Genomic DNA, 24,473 nt, shown 5'->3' with positions numbered 1-24,473 from the left:
CAATCGTTGCACGACTGTACCTAACCATAAACACCAATGCCTTTTTTAAAATCAATACACAGAAGTATATATTTTTAAACCTGCATATTTAAAGAAATCCAGGTTAGCAAGCAATATTAACCAGGTGAAATTGTGTCACTTCTCTTGCGTTCATTGCACACAGTCAGGGTATATGCAACAGTTTGGGCAGCCTGGCTCATTGCGAACTAATTTGCCAGAATTGTACGTAATTATGACATAACATTGAAGGTTGTACAATGTAACAAGAATATTTAGACTTAAGATGCCACCTGTTAGATAAAATACCGAACGGTTCCGTATTTCACTGAAATAATAAACGTTTTGTTTTCGAAATTATAGTTTCCGGATTCGACTATATTAATGACCAAAGGCTTGTATTTCTGTGTGTTATTATGTTATAATTAAGTCTATGATTTGATATTTGATAGAGCAGTCTGACTGAGCGATGGTAGGCAGCAGCAGGCTTGTAAGCATTCATTCAAACAGCACTTTTGCCAGCAGCTCTTTGCAAGCACAGCTCTGTTTATGACTTCAAGCCTATCAGCCTAATGGCTGGTTTAACCGATGTGAAATGGCGAGCTAGTTAGCGGGGTGCGCGCTAATAGCATTTCAAACGTCACTCGCTCTGAGACTTGGAGTAGTTATTCCCCCTGCTCTGCTAGGTCCGCGGCTTTTGTGGAGCGATGGGTAACGCTGCTTCGAATGTGGCTGTTGTCGATGTGTTCCTGGTTTCGAGCCCAGGTAGGGGCGAGGAGAGGGACGGAAGCTATACTGTTACACTGGCAATACTAAAGTGCCTATAAGAACATCCAATAGTCAAAGGTATATGAAATACAAATGGTATAGAGAGAAATAGTCCTATAAATACTATATTAACTACAACCTAAAACCTCTTACCTTGGAATATTGAAGACTCATGTTAAAAGGAGCCACCAGCTTTCATATGTTCTCTTGTTCTGAGCAAGGAACTCAAACGTTAGCTTTTTTACATGGCACATATTGCACTTTTACTTCTCCAACACTTTGTTTTTGCATTATTTGAACCAAATTGAACATGTTTCATTATTTATTTGAGGCTAAATGGATTTTTATTGATGTATTATATTAAGTTAAAATAAGTGTTCATTCAGTATTGTTGTAATTGTCATTATTACAAATAAAATAAAATACATTTTAAAAAATTGGCTGATTAATCGCTATCGGCTTTTTTGGTCCTCCAATAAATCGGCATCGGCGTCGAAAAATCATAATCGGTCGACCTCTATTACCTACCCTCACCACCTGGGGGCGGCCCATCAGGAAGTCCAGTACCCAGTTGCACAGGGCGGGGCCGAGACCCAGGGTCTCGAGCTTGATGAGTTTGGAAGGTACTATGGTGTTAAATGCTGAGCTGTCGTCGATGAACAGCATTCTCACATAGGTATTCCTCTTGTCCAGATGGGTTAGGGAAGTGTGGTTGCGTCGTCTGTGAACCTATTAGGGCGGTAAGCAAATTGGAATGGGTCTAGGGTGTCAGGTAGGGTGGAGGTGATATGGTCCTTGACTAGTCTCTCATATTCCACTATTTTGCCCAAAAACTAATCCAGGGATTCCTTCCCCAGTGCTTCCTCTTTTAAGATATAAACTGCCAAATGTATCACCAGCTTCTCAGATTGGCAGGCACAGCGCTTCCATCTGCATTTTAAAAGCCTTGGATGCTAGCTGGGTTTATTTTATGACCAGGACCAGCGCTGGAACTGAACCGAAGTATTAAATCTTCTGCATCGGGAATGGTCGATTCTGCCTGGGCCTCTCTGGCCAGACACAGTCACAGTGTTGAATTATGGGTACCTGTATGACATCTCATTTCAAACCAAGACAGGGGTGATAAGATCTCCTGCACAAGGAAGTTATATAAATATTCATACACATAACTCATATAGTATACAGCGCTAAGCTAAACCGCCTGACTCAAGTCATCTTACGTACCCTTGCTAAAGCAGGAACTAGCTCACACAGCCAGCAATAAAACTACCCCCCTAAAACCATCCCCTCAGCTTGGTTGTCTCCCGACCCCAGGAAACAAAGACATTCCATTGCATGAACACATGCACCCAGCCATAAAAACTGCCCCTCTACCTCACGAACCCCTGACACAAACATCTCCTAGTATAAACACATCTCCCCCCTCTACTGGTCGGGGGCTCAGAGAACAAGACTCTGTTCTGTACCAATGGGGCTCATGCTCTGGATTAGAGCAGGTCCGCCTCCAACTTTTTGGGACCAATCAGAAGACAAAAAACGACAAGACTCTACCTACTTTATTCTATGTATAAAAATGAATGTAACCTTTGTATAAGGCCTCTTTTTCACCTGACTCCTTGCCGAGTTATATGAACTAGATCCGTGCACGTATAACTGCGGGACAAGATATCTTTGACTCATTAAAACTGCCTTTTGTTACAACTGAAATCCACTCTGTCCAGCGTCCGTGATTTGGTCTCAACTCTCCAATATATAAACACCAATCATAACATGGTAGCAAGAGGATGGCATTTCCTAAATTCGATCTATGATAAATTGGTGTGAGAGGCGAGACAAATCATCCGGTTCGAATCAGACGGAAGAGTGACCGAACCAGGAGAAAATCAGCCATTCATCTTGCCTCAGGAAATCTGATCAGAGCGCTCTACTAAATGAGGTACGCAAAGCCTGTTAAATCGAAATCTGCATATTGTATTATAGCCAAAACCAAATTTTGATCAGAAAGTACTGGGCGTGAGTATGAATCGTTGCCAAATTATTTTTTACATAAGAACCTAAGGCATTGATTAAAGATATCTTGTTTTGTAAAAAAAATTTTAAAAAAATGATTTTTTAATTTTTAATAATTGGCCTATACTGAGTTATTTTAATAGGAATGTGTGAATTGTGATTGACCAATGTGTTAATTTCCTTCGGGACCCTATTTGTTCCGAAATCTGCATAGAAAACTGTCCTAATTATATATATATTAGGTTGTGTATAGAGGTGACGTTAAATAGAGGCTGTGTTTTAACATGTAAAGGACACGATTATGGATGTTGGAAATTCAATGAGAATTTCATACGAATGAATGTGGTGATAGATGAACCGAATCTGCATGTAAAATGTCCTATTGATAACGAATAGGTCTTGTTGAGGTGTGGTTGGATTGAATGAATCTGCATGAAAAATGCCCTATAAAAAAGCTGTCTACTATTTAACAGGTTATGTAAGAGGTGTAGTCGAGTAGATATAGGATATGTAAGCTTGGCGTTCCACTAGACAGAGATCGGGAATGATGTGACCATTGCACATCAAACAATAACATGATATAACCAGAGTTGACGTTCCATGATTTTGAGACCGGGGAAATTAAATTGAGAGAAATGTTTGAGATACGTACCTGGACTATTATGCACACGTGCTGATAGACAAAGCTACTTTAGTAGCCAAATCGCCGTTCAACCTTGATTGACAGCCGGTGGCCTCGAACACTGATTTTCGCTTTTTTCATTGCTGTTGATATTGCCTAAAGTTTAAAATTGTTCTGACAATTGTTATAGAATCGCTTGAATTTACTGATAAAAGTTCAGAAAGGAAGTTACTGAATTATTTACAGAAAGTATTTAAATGATTCGCAAAAAAAAAAAATGTTTTTTAAATTCTTCTATTTTTCTATTTCCTAACGTACTAGAATAATTCTGACAAATGGTATAGAACCGCTTGAATTTGCTAAACATATTGTCCCAAGAGGGGATTGCTCAATCATTTCTAAGAAAATACCTAAACAAATCGCTGAACAGATTCGAATTACATGCCGGAGAGGCACACACGTAACTGAAACCACATTACTGATAAGATCTTTCTGTGCGAGGGTGGGGGCGAGAGAACTCTGAGCTAGCACTACAGTACATCCCAGATATCGAACAGAGACGGGCTGAGTATACAAAGATAGAAATAAACCACACAAAGAACTGACTAAAACCTAGATAACGCATTATACACATTATCTGACGAATTAGATCAAATGTCTGCAGCCACCACGCCCAAAACTCAAATTCAATGAATATTTAGATCAGAGTATGATTGACAGAGCGGGAGGTAAAGAACAGTATCGGAAAGTGGAGAAAGTGTGGAAAGGATTAATGCTAAAATGGACACAAGCAGGTTACTTTAGCGGAGGACCCCCTACATGGGGGAAACTCCAAGATATGCAAAAAGAACTAGAGGACGCAGTAGAGCATGCAAAAGCGAGTGAGACGGAGAGAAACAAGATACACATGTTCAAAAAAGTAGGCAGGAGAGAGAGAAAGCTGGCAGAAGCAGAATTGAATGTAGGAACATGGGCTATAGAAGTGTGTAGGAGGATGCAGCCCAAAAACAAACCAGATATGATGTGCGTGGCTTCTGCGTCGTCGGGGGATGTTAAAGCTCCGCCTGAGAACTTGCCCACGGCTCCCCCTGAGGCCGTTTCTCCCTCACTATATCCACAATTGACAACGGAGGCAGTTCAGCCCCCGCCATACTCAAAGGGACAAAATCACCGGAGCCCGTCACACAACCCATTCCTGCCCAGGGCACCTCCCACAATACAGGCTCCAGTTCTGAGAATAGACCAAGGGGAGTTAAAAGGGGAAATGACACTGGGGATAACGGGTGGCCATATTGTATGTGAACAGCTCGAAACTGGGACTCCAGGCGCAGGAGGCCTCCCCCAGGAACGGAGGCCGCAATGCTCCTCTGTGAACTCGCTCACCTCTGAAACCAGAGGACACCTACAAACAAGATTAGATTCAAACCACTTCTATCAGACGGATAGGGAGGACTGTCATCAGAACATGGATATCGAAAACGAAGAAGAAATTGACATGGTGCTCACCCCAGCTCCGATGGGAGCTCCAAACGTGACTAAGATGCAGGACCTGCTGAAATCATCAATAGCTCGAGCTAAGGAACTCAGGGAGCTTATAGCTAACCAAGATAACAACAGAGAGGGAGCATACTGTGCAGAAGGCATAATGAGAGGAACAGTAACCGAAGTCACTGAGTCAATAGGGTCCGAAACACTCCGTCGGTCCTCCAGAATCGCTGATAGAAGAGAGCGAGAGCAGGAGATGGCAGGACAGTACCCCCTGCGACCGACACCAGGTGATGCACACACTTTGGAGTACCAGCCCTGGAAAATGACTGATTTAACAACACTGATGGAACAGATGCCTAGCCTACATGGAGGAGCTTCAGCGTGGCTACTTCAACTGCAGACACTTACTTCAGGCCTGCAACTCTGCCTAGGAGACATGAAAGCACTTCTAGCAAGAGCCACCGACCACGGAACCATGGAGGCCCTCATGACAGCAGCTGACCTTGGATGGCGGGCCCCAACACTGCCCATAGACCACTTCCGTACCAGATTATGGGAAGTTCTACGGAGAGCATACCCTACAGAAAGAAACCATGCCACCTTATCCTCCTTTACAATCAACCCAGGTGAGCAACCTGCAGCATACCTGGACAGGGCTAAGACCACATGGAGATCGGTCCACGAAGAACCATTCGATCACACTGATACCACACTCAGCATGTGGAAGGAAATGGTGGTGAACGGGTGTCCTGGAGATGTTAAAACCAAACTCAGAGGAACAGTGGGGTTGATTGCACTTCCTCTGACCCAATTCAATACGCATGTGCACCACCATGTATCCCAACACAACAAGGAAAGAGGGGGTGCTGAGAGCCAGGTGCAGTCCCTCCAGGTACAACTCCTGAAACTCCAATTGAAGGAAGCACAACAAGGAGAAAAACCTAAGAAACAGATGGTGGCGGAAGAAACGAAGGAGTCAGGCACCAAAACAGACATCTCCCAAATAGTGGCCCAGACTGTCTCTCAGATGATCCAACAGCAGGCAGCCTCACTCACTGCCACTAGGGGGGCCCAACCACCCCAATACCCTCCCCCACAGCAGTATATCCTGCAACAACAACAGCCAGTATGGGCTCAACGGGGTCCCTACACTGGACAACACAGAGGGGGAAACTACCAGTGTTATAACTGCGGAATTCCCGGTCACTTTGCCAGAGATTGCAGGAAACCACTCTCCCCGCAGCAACAGCAATGGAGAGGAAGGGGAAGTGGGGGAAACCCACCTCTGCAACACCATCAACCAGGACCCAGTTCCCCACAGCAGTCAGCACCTGCATACAACCACCCCGGACCTACGCACATGCAACAGCAGCAGGGAGGATACAACCAACCGCAGTTCCAGGGAATGGCAGGGAACACCATGCCCTGGCCATAAAGATGCCCACCACCCACAGCAGGAGAAGGGAGACAACATTTTCAACAGCACACTGAACCAACTATGATGTGTGAAGTTGAGGGTGTCCCCCATCAGTTCCTGGTAGATACAGGATGCACCTATTCTACTATCAAGTTCCCTCAAATACTACTGAAAGTGGAGTGGAAGTATCCACCAACACCTGATCGCCCAGCAAGAATTATGATGATGCCACTCCAGCCGACGCCCACGCTGTCTGAAACCTAAGAAGTATACTGGCTAAAATGCCTACCCACAGGGCCTACCACCCCTCACATCTACACTCTGCACCCATACAAGACTCCCCAAGCTGAGGCACTGATGGCTGCCCCTACACTGCAGACTGGGACGAAGACATGATGCACCTCACCCCACCTATCAGGTGTTGTACTATTGTGTGAGGCCCAGAGGGGGTGGCAGCACTGGTCATCCTACGACCAAGGAACCTCCATGCACCCCTGGCCTGGACGGCTGGAGCATCAACAGCCATAGCACTCCTGAAAACAGAGATATCAGCGGCAGGAGCTCTGACTGCACCTGACTACAAGAACAAGTTCCATTTGGATGTTTCTGAAAAGGAAGGATTCACCTCATCCGTCCTATTCCAGAAACAAGAGGGGGAGAGAAGGGTCTTGATGTACTACTCTTCCAAACTTGACCACATTGAGGTAGGACAGACAACATGCTCCAGATACGTTGCTGCAGTAGCAAAAGCTATTGAAAAAACAGCTCACCTCGTGATGTCACCCTGCAATCAAGCATCATCCCTCAACCAGTACCTGCTCAATTAGCTGAAATCATCGGATTGACGCAGGCCCTCATCAGAGGAAAAGGAAAGACTGTGAATAACTATACAGACTCAGCCTATGCCCATGGAGCAGTCCACATTGATGGACCCAGAACTTTTACGAGAAGCACATGGCCCCACACACAAAGGCAAACTAAAGACCCTTCAAAAGGTCTCGCACATCTGGTGGCACCCTCATATGATTAGGTATGACTGACTTATTTTGTGACAAATGCAACATAGGTGGCAGCCACAACCCAAAGAAATCATATCAAACACACCGAGGGGCTAATACCCAGTACCTAATGCATGTTTTCAGGACATTAGTATAGATTACACCGACATGGGCCCCGACAATGTATTCTAAAGATAAACACTATCTCCTAGTTATGATAGATAGGTTCTCCAAATGGGTAGAGGCAATACCAACAGCAAGGAAGGATGCCGAGTCAGTCATTAAATGGCTAACAAACCAAACTAATACCCAGGTATGGCATCCAAAGAAAAAAATCAAATTTGACAAATGGCTCACATTTCAATAACAAACACCTGAGACAGGTGGAAGAAAGATTTGGCATAACACACAGATTTGGTTCTGTGTACCACCCCCCGGTCCCAAGGTCTGTTGGAACGCTAAATCAGATTTTGAAAGCTAAGATAGCAAAAGTGTCTGGAAGAGTCATGCCTGGTCCACCAAGGGAGGGAGGTCATATGCCCGCCCTTGATGTACAACAAAGTGTAATGTCTGATTATGTGAAAAAACTGACGGTTCTCTCTGCAGCACTCTCTACCCAGGTTCACAAGGTCCAGGAAGGGGAGCTGCCGGGGGACACGCCACCACTGAAGGTAAAGGTTGGTGACTGGGTAGGGTTAAAGTCCACACGAGAAAGTGGCTGGAACCCAGGTGGACTGGACCGTACGAAGTGAAGGAGGTTACTTCACACTCAGTCCAGGTCAAAGGTAAATTAGGCGCACCTTGGCACCACCTTACACATTGCACCCTAGCCCCAACTCCTTCCAAAACACTGACCGAAGTCAGAGCTGATTTGAGCGGCCTAAATTCGATTCCAAATGAAGACACTCCTTCCTCAGGTGATGCGGCATCAAACTCCGCCTCCCCTGAAAAAGGAACCTCGCCCAGTTAGAGGGACATTTCTCCCTCCCTGGGTGAGGCTGGGGATATCTGGCCCTTTGTTTGTGATATTCCTACTGATCTTTGGGGTGTCCTTAGGCACTCTCACATGGTTAATAGAACAACAAACACATACTAAAGCATCAACCCTTCTCACCCCAACCCATATCCCTGATAACATTCCTAGCACCACTCCCTTCAATCTCACACGCACCAAACGTAGCACTACACCTACAGACCCACCATGCACACCAGACAAGGTTAGAGGCACCACCTTATGTATACCCACGAATGCAACCACCACCATTGCACTATAGTTTTCACGTCTAATAGACGTGAAGAGGGGGATTTGTTATATAAATATTCATACACATAACTCATATAGTATACAGCGCTAAGCTAAACCGCCTGACTCAAGTCATCTTACGTACCCTTGCTAAAGCAGGAACTAGCTCACACAGCCAGCAATAAAACTACCCCCCTAAAACCATCCCCTCAGCTTGGTTGTCTCCCGACCCCAGGAAACAAAGACATTCCATTGCATGAACACATGCACCCAGCCATAAAAACTGCCCCTCTACCTCACGAACCCCTGACACAAACATCTCCTAGTATAAACACATCTCCCCCCTCTACTGGTCGGGGGCTCAGAGAACAAGACTCTGTTCTGTACCAATGGGGCTCATGCTCTGGATTAGAGCAGGTCCGCCTCCAACTTTTTGGGACCAATCAGAAGACAAAAACGACAAGACTCTACCTACTTTATTCTATGTATAAAAATGAATGTAACCTTTGTATAAGGCCTCTTTTTCACCTGACTCCTTGCCGAGTTATATGAACTAGATCCGTGCACGTATAACTGCGGGACAAGATATCTTTGACTCATTAAAACTGCCTTTTGTTACAACTGAAATCCACTCTGTCCAGCGTCCGTGATTTGGTCTCAACTCTCCAATATATAAACACCAATCATAACACTCTCCATCCTCATCTCTCGAGCGTCTACCTTTCAACAATGTCGCGCTGAAAAAACTTCCACTTGACTCCTCCGAAGAACCAGGGTCACGAACGGTGAGCGGAGCATGCTTCTCCCGCGTCCAGCCACAACCTCTTGTCAACCCCACTTTCGTGGCAGTATCCGGACCAGCACTCGCTCTGCTTGGGCTAGATGATAAGGAAATATTTCACGACTTGCTTGGTCCAGAATATTTGAGCGGTTCTAAAGTTTTACCGGGCTCGGAGCCGGCTGCGCACTGTTACTGCGGTCATCAGTTTGGACTATTTGCTGGACAGCTGGGTGATGGGGCGGTGTGTTACCTTGGGGAGGTGGAAGCACCTGCAGACCAACTCGGTTCCATGCAGCGTGACAACCCATGTGGGCGATGGGAAATACAGGTGAAGGGTGCAGGTGTCACACCTTACTCCAGGTAACAGCTTTTATTTTTGACCTACGTTTTGAATAGTCTAGCTGCCTAGGCCTAATAGGTTTTCAAAGAAGGTCCGCGTTTTTGTATAAACCTATCACAACTGACAATTAGCCTACGATAGGCCTACTTCACAAACTTTAACAGTAGTATGATTTACAGCCTAGGCTCTATGCTTAATTTTAGGAGGTTAATGTTCGTTGTATGTACTCTTCCCTTTGCACTCTTTGTTAGTAATTCACTAGACCTGTGTACATATATGCTCGTATTTAGCAGTAGGCTAACTAGGACATACTTTTGGAAGTCTGTAAACACGCCCTTTGGAATGTAGGGGTATGTTCCAGAATGTTCGTCCATGCACAGGCACACAATAGGCATTTGCTGACTCAATGGATCTGGCATCCCAGCCAAGTCTTCCATGTCTAGATTAGAGCCATGTGATACAATTACACAACAGCTACAGAGCTGCTTAAGAGATCAACTTCTTCAACACCTTCTGCATTGCTAAACAATGCACAGGCATCTGAATTGTGTCAGGCCCACCTAGTGATTGGTACTACTGCTTGAGTAGGTCTACTTCTATTTGATTTGTACCAATTTGAATGCACACAAAACTTGTGCTCAAAGAATAAAACTCTTGTGAATTTCAGATAGCTATCACTCATAATTGATTCTGGGACCAACACACCTTTTGGTCACACTTGACCTTTGTTTCACAGCTATCATGTACATGTAGTGGCGTAGAATCACAATTCCTTTACATCGTTACATGTAGGCTGAACTACTCTGTAAAAATAGGCCTCACGAAACTGTAAAAATAACTAATTTCAAACAAAAGTTGGTCAGTACAGTTGGTAGTACTATTACCGGCAAGAGGACCATTTATAATCGTATCCTTATTATTATTCCTAATCCATGTAATGGTTGTACTCCTCTCCTCTTCTCTCCTCCTCTCTCCTCTTCTCTCTTCCTACCAGAGAGTCAGACGGACGGAAGGTCCTTCGTTCCAGCATCCGGGAGTTCCTGTGCAGCGAGGCCATGGCCGCTCTGGGCATCCCCACCACCCGTGCCGCGTCTCTGGTTACATCGGACCTCTATGTCAACAGAGACCCCCTCAACAATGGCCGGCGCCGCCCGGAGAGGTGTTCAGTGGTCCTACGCATCGCCCCCTCCTTCATCAGGTGAACGGTTATTGGTGGTTCCCCTCTTCCTCTCACTTACAATATATGTATAAATGGCCTCCATTCCTTGTCTCCTTTCCTTCAAGATGACCACAGTAGGAAGGTGAATGGATGGATTTATACAATATTTCTCTCCCTTGTCAAGTTCTCAGTGGTAGAGAGAGTAATCCATTGAATATGATGATTTGGCCATATTATATTACTGTGATGGCTTTCTTACTGTATGTGGGGTACCAGGGTCATAGGTGAAAGAAAACAAGGAAAATCATTCATTTAACAGCATCGGGATGTAGGTGACCAGCTGGCTGACTAGCTGACTAGCTGACTGACTGACTAGCTGACTGACTAGCTGACTAGCCATGAACTCTGCTTTTGGTACTGAATGCTGACTTGCTTGTGCAGGTTCGGGTCCTTTGAGATCTTTCAGTCTCGGGATGAGTTTTCAGGCCGACAGGGTCCCAGTCCAGGGCGCCACGACATTCGGGCTCAGCTAGTGGACTACGTCATCGACACCTTTTACCCTGACATCCAACGATGCCACGGCAACCGCAAAGAGAGGAACACAGCATTTTTCAAAGAGGTATAGCCTACACTGAAACTTCAGTTTCAACGTGAAGTGCCTGTAGCACTATACGACAACTGTACTACCCTTTGTATTTCTACTCTTATGATAAATATGAGATTGTTACTTATTATCAATATGAACAACGGTACCAGATGGACATTGCTAATATTCTAAAATTATTCTCTAGCGCTGTACATAAACTATACAGGGTGAATACATTTCACCTTAAGTACACACTGACAAAATTACATTAATTTGTAGACCTGCTCTGTGGCGCCCCCTTGTGTTCCCAGGTGACAGTGCGGACGGCTCGTCTGGTGGCCCAGTGGCAATGTGTTGGCTTCTGTCATGGTGTCCTCAACACAGACAACATGAGCATATTGGGACTTACTGTGGATTACGGCCCCTTTGGCTTCATAGACAGGTACATCTGCCTCACTTCCCCTTTCAACAGGAACTTCAAGATCCTATTGACATCAAAACATATTAATTCAGGAAATCGATACTTGTATCACGCTTGCTGTGCATAACTCACAAAATAACTTATAGGAAATCTGAATATACAGTATTATTAGGTAGAAAGAACAGAGTTAAAATTTGTTGTATATTTTTGCTAACAAAATGCAATTTGTGCAGTTATATACGGTACATAATCGATTAATCATAAGGGCTTATTGGTAAACACTCCATATCTCTTCCCATCTTCCAGATTCGACCCAGAGTTTGTGTGCAACGCCTCGGACCGGAGGGGGCGCTACTCATACCAAGCCCAGCCGTCCGTGTGCCGTTGGAACCTGGCTCGTCTGGCTGAGGCCCTGGGCTCTGAGCTCCATGCATCCCAGGCAGGGGCCATCCTTGATGAGTTCATGCCCCTCTATGAGACCCTCTACCTGGCCAACATGAGGAGGAAGCTGGGCCTACTGAGGCGGAAGGAACCAGAGGACCAGGAGCTTGTCTCTGAGCTGCTCCAGCTCATGCACAACACCGGTATGGGGAGAGGGATGGGACAAACTGTGCAGAAAACAGGCATAATGTACCTGTATGAACAGAGAGGACTAAATCTGCACAACAAGTTATTTGAACCAGCAACCAAACATTTAAAGTCCCCCCTCTCTCTTTCACTCTCACAGGAGCAGACTTCACCAACACCTTCCGCTTGCTGAGTGGCGTGTCCTGCCCTGTGGTGGGGGAGGGGAAGGGGGCCACAGGGGGCCCGGTGGTGGACCTCCTCCTGGAGCAGTGTGTCTCCCTGGAGGAGCTTAAGGTGGCCAACAAGCCCACCATGGAGCCCCGGTGAGGGGGGGTACAGTGGTGTGGCCCACCTGGAGGCTAGTCCTCCATCACATGAAACCTAAATATGATCTTTAGTGATCAAAAACTCTGTTTTAATTCACAGTTCACAGGATTGGAAATGCAAGATGTATACATGTAATGCTCTACAACATGCATTGAGGTTAACTTGGAAGGAATTGACTTCAACAATTCTGCCACCAACCAATCCACTGTGATCCCCTCATTTTCATTCACACACAAACCCCAAATGACTGGGCTATACAGTAGGTTAACCTAACAAATGTTCTCAGAAATGTTCCTAATCACATGTTTGCAAGATGTTGTGGTTCCTAATATCATCCTTTGTTGTGTTCCCTTGATGTGCAATCAGCGATTTGGAGAAAAATCATACAAGGACAATCTGTAAGTTAAAGCTGTTTTAGTGCAGAATGACTTGTTTAAGGTTGCTATACATTTTTATTATCTGTGGTTAAGTAGGTAGCTAGCAATATTAGCTAAACATGCTAATGTAAGTATGTCAGATATAGCACCTCAGTGTATGTATTCATATAGTTATCACCAAGTAATTAGCTAACTAGCACTATGTTGCCCATTCTCCTAGCTGTTTTCAATCTAGCCCCTTAGTCTCAGTCTTCACCTCTCTTGACTCCCTATGCACACAGTGAGCTGGCTATGGTCCTCTCTATGGCCCAGACCAACCCAGCCATGTTTGGCCTGGTGGCAGACCGACCAGAGGTGGCCCATCAGCTGGAGAAGATGGGCAGACTGAAGGAGCTGCTGAGCACCAATCAGGACGAGCTGAGGGCAAAGCAGAGAGAGGATTGGCTACGCTGGATCAGTCAGTACAGGTTGGTTAGTTAGGAGATGCCGGATCGAGGATCCTACACAATCAAAACCACTTACTTGGTTATTGATGAAAGAAATAGCATGCTTCCTGCATACCAAAGCATATATGAATTGATCCATACTTTCTTGGTATTGTTTGACGCCAGTGGTGGCTGGTGGCACTTTAAATTGGGAGGACAGGCTCATAGTAATGGCTGGAACAGCATAAATGGAATGGTCTCAAACCCATCAAACACCTGGTTTCTATGTGTTTTATACCATTACATTTGCTCCATTCTATTAATTATTATGAGCTGTCCTCCCCTCACCAACCTCCTCTGTTTCACGTTGTAATCATGGTTTACATCATCCCCCCATGTGTGTATGATGACCCAGGAAGCGGTTGGTGAAGGAGTGTGATGGAGCGAGGGAGGTGTGTACCATAGAGGAAGAGAGGATCCGTGTGATGGACAGCACCAATCCACGTGTGGTTCTCCGCAACTACATTGCCCAGAATGCAATACAGGCTGCTGAAAATGGAGACTTCTCAGAGGTATAGAATTGACATGTTGCATCTACTAAATACACTGCAGCTATCAACACATGGTGAATATTTTTGTTGTTGCACTTTCTGTTTGTTGTTATATTACAGTATACAGTGAGCTCCAAAAGTATTGGGACAGTGACATTGCTAGGAATATTCCTTGCTAGGAATATGGGACCAAATACTAAACTTATACTACACATTTAAGTGAATTTGTTCCAATACTTTTGGCCCCCAAAAAGTGCTGTAAATTCTAAACGGTCACCCAATATGGATGAAAATAATCTGATTACTTTTGGAAAATATTCTTTGGTTAGCCAGCATCTGCCTCGTCAGTTTATGCTGCAGATATCTTTAGGCAAGTGCTGGCTCAGCTGCCTTATGCCTCTTCTTGATGAAATGGCATCACTGCTAACAGGTCAGCTGCACTGTCAGGTTCCAAGGAAAGCATTCCCAACACTCATTCTTTGGTTGTGCAATGGGCCTACTCCACCCAGCCACCAAGCAGATCATGGCCAGTAAAAGAGGAAATGTTCATCTGAATGTCTGACCCATAACAGTCTACTATGATAAAGACGTCAATAGACAGATGTAACAGATCCAGGAGTAATCAGATTATTTCATGAGTTGGATGATCAATTGTGCAAATACTTTGAATGTGGTTGATTTTAGTGTACTCATTTCTACTGAAACTAGAAGTTTAGCTGAGTAAGCAGCTGATTTGTCATGTGTCATTCCAGTACTTGGGAAATGAACAGAATGGAGCTATGTTGACTAACCCAAAAAAATATTTTGACCGAAAGATCATGATGAAATTTTGGATGATTCAGTTTTCAGTAAGTGGGGGTCTGATGATTTTAGTTTTAAAAAAGGAGAGAACTTGGCCGTTTTGAGATTTAAAATATATTAAAACGGCTAGGAAAAGCTTCCATTCCCACTGAAAGGTGACTTCTGGGTTGTGTAATGGCAGGTAGCCTAGCAGTTAAGAATGTTGTGCTAGTAATCGAAAGGTCGCTGGTTATAATCCACGAGCCAACTGGGTGAAAAATCTGATGTGCCCTTGAGCAAGACACTTCACCCTATTATGCTCCTGTAAATCACTCTGGATAAGACCGTCTGCTTAAAATGTAAAAACCTGCTACTTCAGTGTGCTTGAGTCAAACACATGCAGCTCACATCTTGATATTAGTTGAAGTAATCCAAAATGTAATCAGCTGTTAAGACTAACTGTAATCCGATTATTTTTATTTTTTAAATGTAATCTGGGTTGATTAGTTACTTCATTTTTGTGGTCTAATTACGTCATCCCTGTTACATGTAATCCGTTAGTACCCAACCCTGTATATCATTGCTCATTATGTTAAATCAACTCTTGTTCAATCTCTCAGGTCCGCAGAGTTCTAAAAGTTCTAGAGAACCCCTACTGTGCCTATCCTGAGTCAGAACTACCTGGTGGGCCTAAAACATTTGGAGAGAGGTACCAGAAAGGGATGGATAAAGACAAAGAGGGAAGGAAGGACGAGAGGAGGACAGATGGAAACCAAAATTGTGTCCCATATGACAGCAAGCCTCCTGTGTGGGCACGAGAGATCTGTGTCACCTGATCGTCATAGTGCCTCCCTGACCCCAAAACTCAACTGACAGTGGAGAAAGATGGTGTTCCTCAGGGCACTGTTCTAGGTCCATTCCGCTTTTCAAAGATAGAACCCTGCTCTTTGTTCTGAGTCAGTTGGGTTAATGTCAAGGGAGGTAGTTCAGAGTGCTCCTGGATGTCAATCAGTAGAATAAACTGATGGTGAATGAAGACTCAGGTAATCAGTCAGTGACCTGTCTGTGTTGGAGAGACCAGGAGCACCCTGGCTGTGTGTCTATGCACTCACACACTTGAGTTTTGCATGTATTTAGATTATTTCACACACAGCATGCAGTGTATGCATGATTGAAGAGATATAATAAAATACTCATACATTCAGAAACATAATCATTGATCATCTTACTAACGCCCACAAATAGTTTTTAACCACTGTTCTAAGATGAAGACCATCTATACACAATCTCTTGAATCCATAAATAAAATGTATATCTTAATAATACATCTTAATACAAGAGGCAAGGTTTCACACAATGTTATGTTCATGTATATTATGTGATGTGTTGAAAGTGGGGGAAAAAAATGCTTTAAAAGGAGTTTGTTCTGAACTTCGATGTGCATTTAAAAAAATATGTGTGCAAAGTTTTATGTACAGCAGGTTTGGAATTGCTTATTGATAACTTGCTGTACCATGTTACTCTGTCAAAACAGCAAACATTAATAAACCTATCACTACTTTATATCCAGCTGTATCTTTAAATTCTTCTGGATTTGATTGCGATGAGCTTTTTCACGTCTTTTCAGAATGTAGATATTGCTGTATGTTTGTTTCATATTGATAGTACATACAGAACAGTACTCAGTACACAGCCAATGTGCCACATTTTATTATCCTCACTTAGTGTTATCATAAGAGTGCTTGATTTGACTGTCCTGATTGCTACAACCAACCCTCAAGAGACAGTCTAACACATGTACTATGGTAGAGTGAACCTAGAGCTAAGGCCATAGCCTAGTTACATAAATCAAGTAGAGTACTACATGTGTTTCCTGGTTTTTATTCATTTTAATCCTGTAGTTCTCCTATTCAATGGTTGTTCTTACCTGGACCAGAGGGTGGTGCTAGTAGTTAGGAAACAATTCCTTTTGAAACACTGCAATTGTTTTTGAATAGGATATATCTAAAGGCATTTGAGAGATAAACACATATGGAGTTGGTAACAAGAATGTCCATACTTTTATTTTGATTTCTCGTTCATTGGACTGTGCTGTGTGTATTCCTGGCTGTTCGTAATTTCCTGTAAATTCCAGTATTGGAATGTCAAGAGTGTTTGTTTTGGAGTGAGGGCTCTGAGTAACAGGGATCGCCCACAATAACATTAGCACAAGCACGGTGTGGGGGAGTGGTTTTCCGCAACAACACTATGGGCAAGTTTATTTTGCATGGCCCGGTGCCCCGGTGGGGAGGAGTTTGCACATTTTAGATCTTTCCATTGGTCCATAAGTGAAAACTCCCTGTCTGTGAGCCCTGTCTGTGATACTTGGAGGCATCTGACAACACTAAACTGGAAACGTGGAGTCGCAGTGTGTACAGTAGGTGGTGCTTGAGTCAATAAATAGGCTTATAAATAGGAAATCCTCTCTAAATTGACTGGTCGTAGACAATACACCATAAAGGAATACACGGGCGGAGGTAGGTTCTTTCTACATATGTGAATCACCCGATGGCAATTTCAAATTTGCGATTATAATATTTATCCTGTGTGAAATGTCTAATGACGGCAGCATAACAAAAAATCATCTATAATTTTTCCCTTATTTGGGTACATGTATGTATGGTGTTTACTGTTTTGTTATTAATGGAGTGGATATGGTGATGTTTCAAGTTCTCTCCGAATGTTTGAGTTTTGTAACAAAAGTACAGTAGCTCTGGCTCAGAATGTCTGTTTCTCAGTTTTTGGATTTCTATATAATCACTACATTTTAGAGGAGACAGAAAAAGTAATTTACTTGCAAGAATGGCCTACAACAAATGTGTGCTTGTGTAGGGGACCAGTGTGGTTTCAGATGTGGGCAGGTTACTGATGGAACAATAATCATACTAATACACACTGAATACTACTAAGAGATAGATCTGGGTCTAAGGATATTATCCATGTTTGACATGACTTTTCTGTTTAGGACCTGTAAAGGACGCAATTTAGGAAACATTGCATTTTTACAATGTTGGGTCACACAGGGATAATAAGGAAACAGCAGAAGAAAAAGTAACTAAAATGACATTTTCATCTCTCCCTCTCAGAAGATTTGACAAAATGTGGAATAGGATATTTTTTTGTGGACTGGTTGTCTGTCTCATCAGCCTCACTGACCAGACTCAGGTAAATATACAGTCAGTCAGCACTGATAAACAGAGAAACATGTTATTCCTTTAAACCTGGGAGTAACCATTACTTATCTGCTGGTTTTGTACAGGGCCAGAAAACAACTTTAGTTGTTCAAGGTAAGTATCCCTCTTTTTTTAAATCACTTACATTGGAAAGACAAGAGTTCATGTACTGTATGTACATGTGTGTTTGCTTGTTTCAGGGACAGATTGCACACAGATCAAAACTCTCTCCCCTCGAGCCACCAGTGGAGTGTATGTCATTCAGCCTGCGGGAGTCAGATCCCCCTTTAAGGTATGGAAACATCTAAATATTTATGCCAGGTACTAGATCTACTGTTGTCATTTGGTTACACAGCCACACAGGGGCAGTAAAGCTTAGCTATGGAATGTTGGTGTCGCCAGGCTTGCCAGAGTTACTGAAGTTCTACAGAGTTCCATTCTTGGACAGTTTTTGTTCACAAAAAAACTATTTATTGATTCAAAAGTACATTGATGTTGTATACAGGTGTATTGTGAGATGCTGGCAGACGGAGGCTGGACAGTCTTTCAAAGGCGCACCGGGGCAGAGGTTCTTTTCAACAGGAAGTGGGCAGTGTACAAACAAGGCTTTGGGAATCTACGGAGTAATGAAGGGTCCCTCTGAGCACCTCACATTTCACCAGCAACTAATACTGTAAACTGTGTACTTTGCTGAGCCAATGTTGGCCAAATTTAAATGAATTTTTGTCTATAATAATGTTTACCTCTAAGGCAACTTATAGAGGTTTCCCTATACTGTCCGTTTTTCTCTTCTCAATTCAGTTCTCTACCCTGTTGTTTCCTAGAGGACCACTGGCTGGGTCTGAGTAAGGTGTTTGCTCTAACAAAGGGCAGGGAGCGGAGCTCGACCATGCGGGTCGACCTATGGGACTTTGAAGGGGGCACTGCCTTCGCTGAGTACAGTGACTTCCGTCTGGGCACGGAGAAGGAGGCCTATAAGCTGAACGTTGGAGCCTACAGGGGCAATGCAGGTAACGGTGGTCATATTTTTTACTTCAGTGTTATAGTTATTTCACATTTGGTGGCAGCATGGGACCATTACACATCACATATATGTCACATGATATGTATTCTGGGTTGATATTTATAAATGGTGTATACTTTGGAAGTCAATATAATCAAGAGTGAAGTAGAACTGATGTACTCTCTCTGCATCCCTCCCTGTCTCTCTATAGGTGATGCCATCCGTGGGAAATACGCCGGCATTGACCAGAATGGCTTTGGCTTCAGCACAACCGACAAGGACAACGACGGCTGCTCACCCTGCATCTTTGGAGACATCGCCGAGAACACGTGCAGCTTCTCGGAGGGAGGAGGAGGGTGGTGGTACAGTCGCTGTGGCTCTGCCAGCCTGAACGGAGACTGGCACCCCACCGGCGAACACATCGGCTGGGCCTCCGGCCTCCACTGGGAGACCTGGAAAGGACCTGCCCCATACTCGGCCCGAGCGAGCCGCATGATGATTAAATCTGTGTGAGGCCACGTCTCAATACATCTGAAATGGTTTCCTAGGCCTATGTCTCCTTTGCTTTATGACCACCGGTCTGAGCCACATTAGTGGGCATGAGTAAAGGAAACCATTGAAATAACAGGAACACATACAGCTATGTGTTCCATGGAGTGATGCCTGCATATCGTGCCATATTGCTTTGCTTGAATGGTCTGTTTATTTGGATCTGTTGTGCAATAAACACACTATTTGTTTATCCCATTTGCTTTGTTGTATTATATCATGGTGCATAAGTCAGAGCCAACATGTAAGTGACAGAAATAGAAAATATACATTTGTTACACTTTTTTTACCCTCTAAAGTCTACAATGACTTATGTTTTCAGTGAAGAGAAAATACCTTGAAGTTATTTGTTACACTGCAACAATTCTACATTTAACTTCTGAAGTTTCATCACAGTTTGACAATTCATATTGTAGAATGTTGATATTGCATGCATTTTTAAATGAAATACATTTTTGAACATTTGTTTAGCACAAACATATTCAATAATGTTCAGAGGCCATTCATTTGGCTTGTATTCACACATTCAAAGCTCTGTGTTTATAGAGAAATAGAAGTTGTACTAATTGCATATTAAATCATTCATGGTTTCTCATCATACAGTAAATAGGTTTGTTGTTCTCCTACCCTAGAAACCTGGTTTCTAGCTTTGATTGATTATGGACCTTTAACTTTGTTAAACGTTGCTACATTTTTTTTATGGTGACATCATTGAGGACCTTTAAGGTTGCAGTGACACATCCATAACCTGAGCGGAAACCAGATTGCAGACCAGAGAGAATACTATAGACATCAAGAAAGCCAGTCAGTTGATTATTAAGAAGTTTTTCCAACACTTTTGATTAACAGGGAAAAATAGAAATAAGCCTAGAACAGTTAGAGGGGGGGGGCGAGGGTGGAAATCACAGATGATGTTAGGATCCAGAATGTCCTCCACCGGAACTCAACACCGCTCCTTAGGGTGGGGGGGGGCGAGGGTGGAAATCACAGATGATGTTGGGATCCAGAAAGAATGTCCTCCACCGGAACTCAACACCGCTCCTTAGGGCCATACCCCTCCCGGGGGGCGAAGGTGGAAATCACAGATGATGTTGGGATCCAGAATGTCCTCCACCGGAACTCAACACCGCTCCTTAGGGCCATACCCCTCCCAGGGGGGACGAGGGTGAGATACGGTGACGGGGCAGTTGTAACCTATGTCACCACATTGACCCTCCGGCTCCGGAGAACCTTAAACTGAGGCCGTTTTGTCGGGCCATTTCTTCCAGGGCAGGTGGAGTGAGAGGTTCCTGGTAGAGAACCAGATGCGATCCCCAGATCCCCAGGGGTCTCACTGCGGTGGCAGTCTGCCTGTTCTTTTTGACGATGGAAGGCGTGCTGGAGTCTTACGTGAGCGTGACTGCAGGAGCTTTGGTCTGGCCCGGGGTCCACGAGGCTAGGGCTGGCTGAAAACCCAGAACACACTGGAAGGGGCGTCAACCCAGTGGAGGAGTGATGCAGCGTGCTCTGGGCAAACTCTGCCCATGGAAGAAATTGTGCCCACTCACGCTGCCGGTCTTGACAGTGACTCCTCAAGAACCTCCCCAGCTCCTGATTCATCCTCTCCACCTGCCTGTTGGACTGAGGCCGGTACCCGGGAAGTTAGGCTAAGGCCCTCCATACTCGTGATGTGAATTGGGGACCACGGTCAGAGACGATGTCCTCCAGAAAGCCATAATGCCGGAAGAGTCCCTCTGCGACCTGGAGAGCAGTGGGGAGACCAGGAAGAGGTATTAAATGACATGACTTAGAAAATCTATCCACTACCACCAGAATGGTGCGGAAACCGTCAGAGGGGAGATTGGTTACAAAGTCAATGAATAGATGAGACCAGGGTCACTGAGGCATGGGAAGCGGGAGGAGCTTCCCTGCTGGTGCATTCCGGGGGGACTTGGTTTGGGCACATATGGAACAGGAGTTGACATAAGTTAGTTCCTGCGCCAAAGTGGGCCACCAGTACTTCTCAGCAATGGAGTGGATAGTGTGAGAAATACCTGGATGTCCAGCAACGACAGCTGTGTATTCCTAGGTCAGCAGCCAATCCCTTATCCCTGTGGGAACATAGATGAGCTCAGGAGGACAGTTCAGGGCTGTGGGCTCCCTGTCTGCATCCTAGGCCACTGGACCTACAACTTGGGAGGATGGGATTATAGGTGCATTCTGGACAGGACCCTCTCCCGAATCGTAGATACAGGACAGGGCATCGGCCTTGATGTTCTTGGAACCTGGGCGATAGGTCAGCATAAAGTCGAACCTGGTGAAGAAAAGAGCCCAGTCTGATTCTCATCCTCGACCATGAAATGATAGGGTTATGGCATTGAAGCCAAGGGAGACTTAGAATTATCTTGTGAACTGGTGATGAAGGGGGATGTTTTCCTGATGAGTGGACTACACGGACTAAATGATGAGGGTGAGTGGTTGAGTGATGTGGGTGACGGTTCTGGACCTAAGAGGCCGACTATCCAGGACTTGAATCGGGAAAGGAGAGGAGAGCGGGTATGAGTTGATGTTAAGAGAGGAGGCAAGGGTCTGGTCAATAAAGTTCCCAGTGGCACCGGAATCCACTAATGCTGTTGACACAGTACATGAGGGACAGTCAGCTAGTGTGATGGACACCAAAAAGGGCCTGATGAAGATGGAATAGTCACTCCTGCTCTAGGTGCTGGAGTCTCACGTGACCATCCCTCTGTTCTTGTGGATCCTGAATTTGGACATGCCGGACAACACTGGAGCTCATGCCCTCCTTGTCCACAGTACAGACAGCGCCCCAGCTGTATCTGTCTGTGGCACTCCGCAGCGGGGAGACGAGTGAACCCTACCTGCATGGGTTCTGGCTCTGATCCCGAGTATTCATTGAGGGAGGGAGAGAAATGATGAGAGGACAGTCGCGCCTGAAGTAGGTTATCCAGACGGATGGCCATTGCAATGAGTGAGTCCAAGGTGAGATTGTCTTCTCGACAGGCCAGTTCCGTCTGGACCTCTTCACACAAACCTCTTCTAAATAGCGTGCGAAGTGCCAGCTCATTTCACCTACTCCCCTCTGATGCAAAAACTAGAGTGAGCACTAAAGTAGGAAGCCACGGCATTTGGATGGTGTACCATCATATTTATCCGGGAGGGATCGCTGACTTGAGCGGGTTGATGAATGGGCTGATGTACTAGCTCACTGGGTCGACTGGTTGTAGAGTATCCTCCGCTGGATGAAGCTAACGCCTCCTGGGTGTGTTTGAGATGTTGCACACTGAAGAACCTCCTCCATAGCCGATCCCAGTTATGCCAGCTGGTCATGGTGTTGATGTAAAAGAGAGCCCTGTTCATTGACTGTCAGAGAGATTTGAATTTCCTGCTGCTTCCATGGTTTGAGTTGGTATTCTGTAATGATGACGCTGTGAGTCGAGGTACAGGTAAAACACTGAATAAACAACAAACATGAAACAAGACAGCGTAACAGCGGCAAGATGCATGAAAACAGGAATAATACTAACTTGAGGAATGAACAAAGGGAAGGGACCTATAATGAGGTCCAGGTGTGAATCATAATGATGAGTGCCAGGTGCATGTAATGATGATTCCCAGGACCTGTGGTTAGTATTCCGGCGATGTCGCCCACCAGAGGGCAGGAGCAGGAGTAGACGTGACAGTCCGAGGCGGTTTGGTATAATTAAGCAATAAGGCCCGGTCTAATTACATTGGTAACTCGTTTTTAATAGCAATAAGGCACATCAGGGGTTTGTGGTATATGGCCAATATACCACGGCTAAGGGCTGTTCTTAGGCACAACGCAAGGCGGAGTGCCTGGATAAAGCCCCTAGCCGTAGTATATTGGCCATATACCACAAACCCCCGAGGTCCCTTATTGCTATTAAAAACTGGTTACTAACGTAATTATAGCTGTAAAAATAAATGTTTTGTCATACACTTGGTATACGATCTGATTTACCACGGCTGTCAGCCAATCAGAATTCAGGGCTTGAACTACCCAGTTCATGATGGTCAATATTCCACAGCTAAGGGCTGTTCTTAGGCACGACGCAGTTGGCTTTTTATAGACAAGCATTCAGAGGTCCAAACAGCAGGTCCAAGAGAGAGAGTGAGAGATAGGGTTGAAACAGCAGGTCCGGGACAAGGTAACACCTCTGGTAAAACAGGTCGGGGTTCCATAGCCGCAGGTAGAAACACTAGAACTAGATTGGCAGCACTACTAGGAGGACTGGGGACAGGGACAGACAGGAGTCATCAGGCGAGGTAGTCCTGAGGCATGGTCCTGGGGCTCAGGTTCTCCAGGATGGGGGAGGGGGGACATAAAGAGAGAGGGAGAGGAGACTTAGAGGGAGTATGCCTAAGATCACACAGTACAGCAGATAGGACAGACTGACCCGAGCCCACAGCCACATAGGGTAGCATAGATACTGGAGACTGAGACAGGGTGAGACAATGTTACCCCTGGACAGGGCCAGTTAGGCAGGATATAATCCCACCCATTTACCGAGAGCACCGACCCGACAAGGGATATCAACAGACCTCTAACTTACTACCCTGAGACATGGCCAGGTATAGCTCACAAAATATCTCCCCCACCATATGAGCAGAGGAGCCAGTGAATTATCCCCCGTAACAGGATCAGAGGCAGAGAATCCCAGTGGAGAGTGGGGAACCAGCCAGGCAGAGACAGCGAGGGTGATTCATCACTCCAGTGCCTTATTGCCATTCACCTTTGCACCTCTCGGCCAGACTATGCTCAATAATAGGACTTACTGAAGAGATGAGTATTCAGTAAGTCTTCAGTGACCTTTAAGTCTTCAGTAAAGCCTTA

At 44.9% G+C, this 24,473-nt stretch overlaps 1 protein-coding gene, 1 long non-coding RNA gene and 1 pseudogene across 3 annotated transcripts; all 3 read left to right on the top strand.

Annotated features, from left to right (window-relative positions):
- Positions 1–1,915: 1,915 nt before the first annotated feature.
- LOC121839369 lies at positions 1,916–9,170 on the top strand. The gene is made up of 2 exons (XR_006078899.1): positions 1,916–2,701; positions 7,907–9,170. It is a non-coding gene; the product is annotated as an uncharacterized LOC121839369 (long non-coding RNA).
- A 70-nt stretch (positions 9,171–9,240) lies between these two features.
- Positions 9,241–16,420, top strand: LOC112267815 (annotated as a pseudogene).
- Positions 16,421–17,216: 796 nt separating this feature from the next.
- On the top strand, positions 17,217–19,819 carry LOC112267814 (angiopoietin-4). Of its 2 annotated transcripts, none has more exons than XM_024445954.2 (7): positions 17,217–17,373; positions 17,986–18,061; positions 18,156–18,183; positions 18,270–18,361; positions 18,575–18,692; positions 18,894–19,079; positions 19,284–19,819. In XM_024445954.2, exons 2-7 carry the CDS (start codon positions 17,996–17,998, stop codon positions 19,583–19,585), a joined length of 792 nt encoding a protein of 263 aa, XP_024301722.2. In that variant the 5' UTR covers positions 17,217–17,373; positions 17,986–17,995; the 3' UTR covers positions 19,586–19,819. The 2 variants fall into 2 exon arrangements, with proteins under 2 accessions (XP_024301722.2, XP_024301721.2); XM_024445953.2 differs by having other exon boundaries at positions 17,983–18,061.
- The last annotated feature ends 4,654 nt before the right edge of the window (positions 19,820–24,473 follow it).

Source organism: Oncorhynchus tshawytscha, linkage group LG15 (assembly GCF_018296145.1).
Source record: "Oncorhynchus tshawytscha isolate Ot180627B linkage group LG15, Otsh_v2.0, whole genome shotgun sequence".
NCBI classification, from domain to species: Eukaryota; Metazoa; Chordata; class Actinopteri; order Salmoniformes; family Salmonidae; genus Oncorhynchus; species Oncorhynchus tshawytscha.
Note: the sequence above shows the minus strand (reverse complement) of the source record. Positions and strands in the feature narration are given on the sequence as shown.